The 1988-nt window shown below is 45.1% G+C and overlaps 1 protein-coding gene across 1 annotated transcript in view; it reads left to right on the forward strand.

The window, feature by feature from the left end:
• Positions 1–224: 224 nt before the first annotated feature.
• The window catches only part of LOC105310777 (plakophilin-4-like), a 4726-nt gene continuing 2962 nt past the window's right edge, over positions 225–1988 (forward strand). Inside the window, exons 1-2 of the mRNA XM_011386891.2 lie at positions 225–464; positions 663–836. Coding sequence (XP_011385193.2) covers positions 240–464; positions 663–836 — 399 coding nt within the window. The 5' untranslated portion in view covers positions 225–239. The remainder of the gene's footprint in view (positions 465–662; positions 837–1988) is intronic.

The following is a 1988-nucleotide window of genomic DNA, read 5'->3' on the forward strand; positions in this document are numbered from 1 at the left end:
ACTGGGTATTTTCTCTTCCGGAGCCTTGCACGTCTTAGTTATCATGAAATCAGATCCTCAGATGGACTGAGCATGGCCCTGCACTTTGTCATTTGGGTATTCCACAAAAATTCTAGAATCATAATTCTTTCTTTAGATTGTTTCAGGTTCCCATAAGAAAAAGCAGGTTGTTTCATGTTCTACATCTATTTGATATTGCTGGCATCCAGTACAGAAGCATTTTGCACTAATGTGCTACAATGGTTTTAATTATACGCTGTGTTGGGTTTCAGACCGTGGAGAACTGCGTGTGCACCCTGAGAAACCTGTCCTATCGGCTGGAACTGGAGGTCCCTCAGGCCCGGCTGCTGGGGCTGAACGAATTGGATGACTTACTAGGAAAAGAGTCTCCCAGCAAAGACTCAGAGCCAAGCTGCTGGGGGAAGAAGAAGAAAAAGAAAAAGAGAACACCACAAGAGGATCAAGTTAGTATTTTATTTGACGTGAAAACTCTAAAGTTCATTTTTCTGAGAGTAAGAAATCACATATTTGGCAAGAAAAACTTTTTCTCATGATAGTTTTTCTACATAGCTGGAGCTGAGTCCCACAGAGAGGGATGTTTTCAAGTGTTGGAGATTGTGTTCATTTTGCTTCCGTTGAAATGTGTGTTCTTTGTCTTTCAGTGGGATGGAGTTGGTCCTATCCCAGGACTGTCAAAGTCCCCCAAAGGTGTTGAGATGCTGTGGCATCCGTCAGTGGTGAAACCATATCTGACTCTTCTAGCAGAAAGTTCCAACCCAGCCACCTTGGAAGGCTCTGCCGGATCTCTCCAGAACCTCTCTGCTGGAAACTGGAAGGTACGAGGTCTTCTACTTGCCCACACACCTTTCCATCTGTGCAGTCACATCAGCAGTGATGGTGAAAGGGACACAGTTGTTTAGAGTTTGGAAAGGGTGAGAGGGAAAAAGCGGGGAGATAGCAGTTGAGTCTCGGGATCCAAAAGGCGTGTGACGTGGCCCTTCCTGTGAGAAACTGAAGGCTAGCGAGAAAAACAGACAAATCAAGTCAGTACAGTGTAGACTACACACAGGGTGTGTGTGCTGTGGGAGTCTTGATAGAAGGACATCTATCCCAGCCTGGCAGGTGAGGGAGAGGCAAGGAAAGGCGAGAGCCAAGATGTAGGCAGTTTCCTGGAGGGGCAGTGCCACCCAGATGGAATCTTTAAGAATGAGCAGAATTAAGCCTGCAGAATCTGAGGTTGGGGCTGTAGAGGGAGTGATCCAAATAAAAGAACAGGAGAAGAAAGGCCTTAAGGTGAGGACAGTGTGGCTGGTTGCTGGGGCTTTGAGGGCAGGGCCTGATAGCCAGGCTTCAAAAGCTGGGGCCTGACCTACATACCAGATGCGCCACTGAAAGAGTTTAAGCAGACAACTGACACAGGCTGATGAGAACACTATTAGATGTGGCAGTGCAGAAAATGAATTCAAAGAGGAGAGTAGAGGCTGGGATTTCACTGGGGAGCCAGGTGAGAGATGCCTAGGGCCTGAATTAGAGGTGAGGTTGGGGAGCAATGCAGGGAAGGAGAGGGACTCACTGCTCCTCTCTCAGATGCTTCCAAGAAATTCATATGGCAAAAGTTTCCATACCTCCTGTAGGTATGTGACTTCTTTATGAAAATTGAAGGTGATTTCCTACTGTTAACCACTATAAGCATGTTCTTAAAACTTTTAAATGACATCTTACAACTTCCCAGATAATCCTTGCCCTGAAAGGTTTTCAGCCTCTAGAAATTTCCTAAGTACATTTTAGTAGAGTTGTCATGATGATTGTTTTTGGCTGTTTCTTATACCAGTACCTCCCAAAATAATCTTTTGGCCACCGTAGTATCCATGCAAGTGAAAAGTATTGCTAGGCCTAAGTATGGTTTCTTTCATGCAGCCAGCTGCTATAATGAATGTATACAGATAATTATGGCCTAGTGCTAAGCCAGTGTGGTTATTTTGTTATTG

The sequence above is a fragment of the Pteropus vampyrus genome, unplaced genomic scaffold (genome assembly GCF_000151845.1).
Source record: "Pteropus vampyrus isolate Shadow unplaced genomic scaffold, Pvam_2.0 Scaffold11346, whole genome shotgun sequence".
Lineage (NCBI taxonomy): Eukaryota > Metazoa > Chordata > Mammalia > Chiroptera > Pteropodidae > Pteropus > Pteropus vampyrus.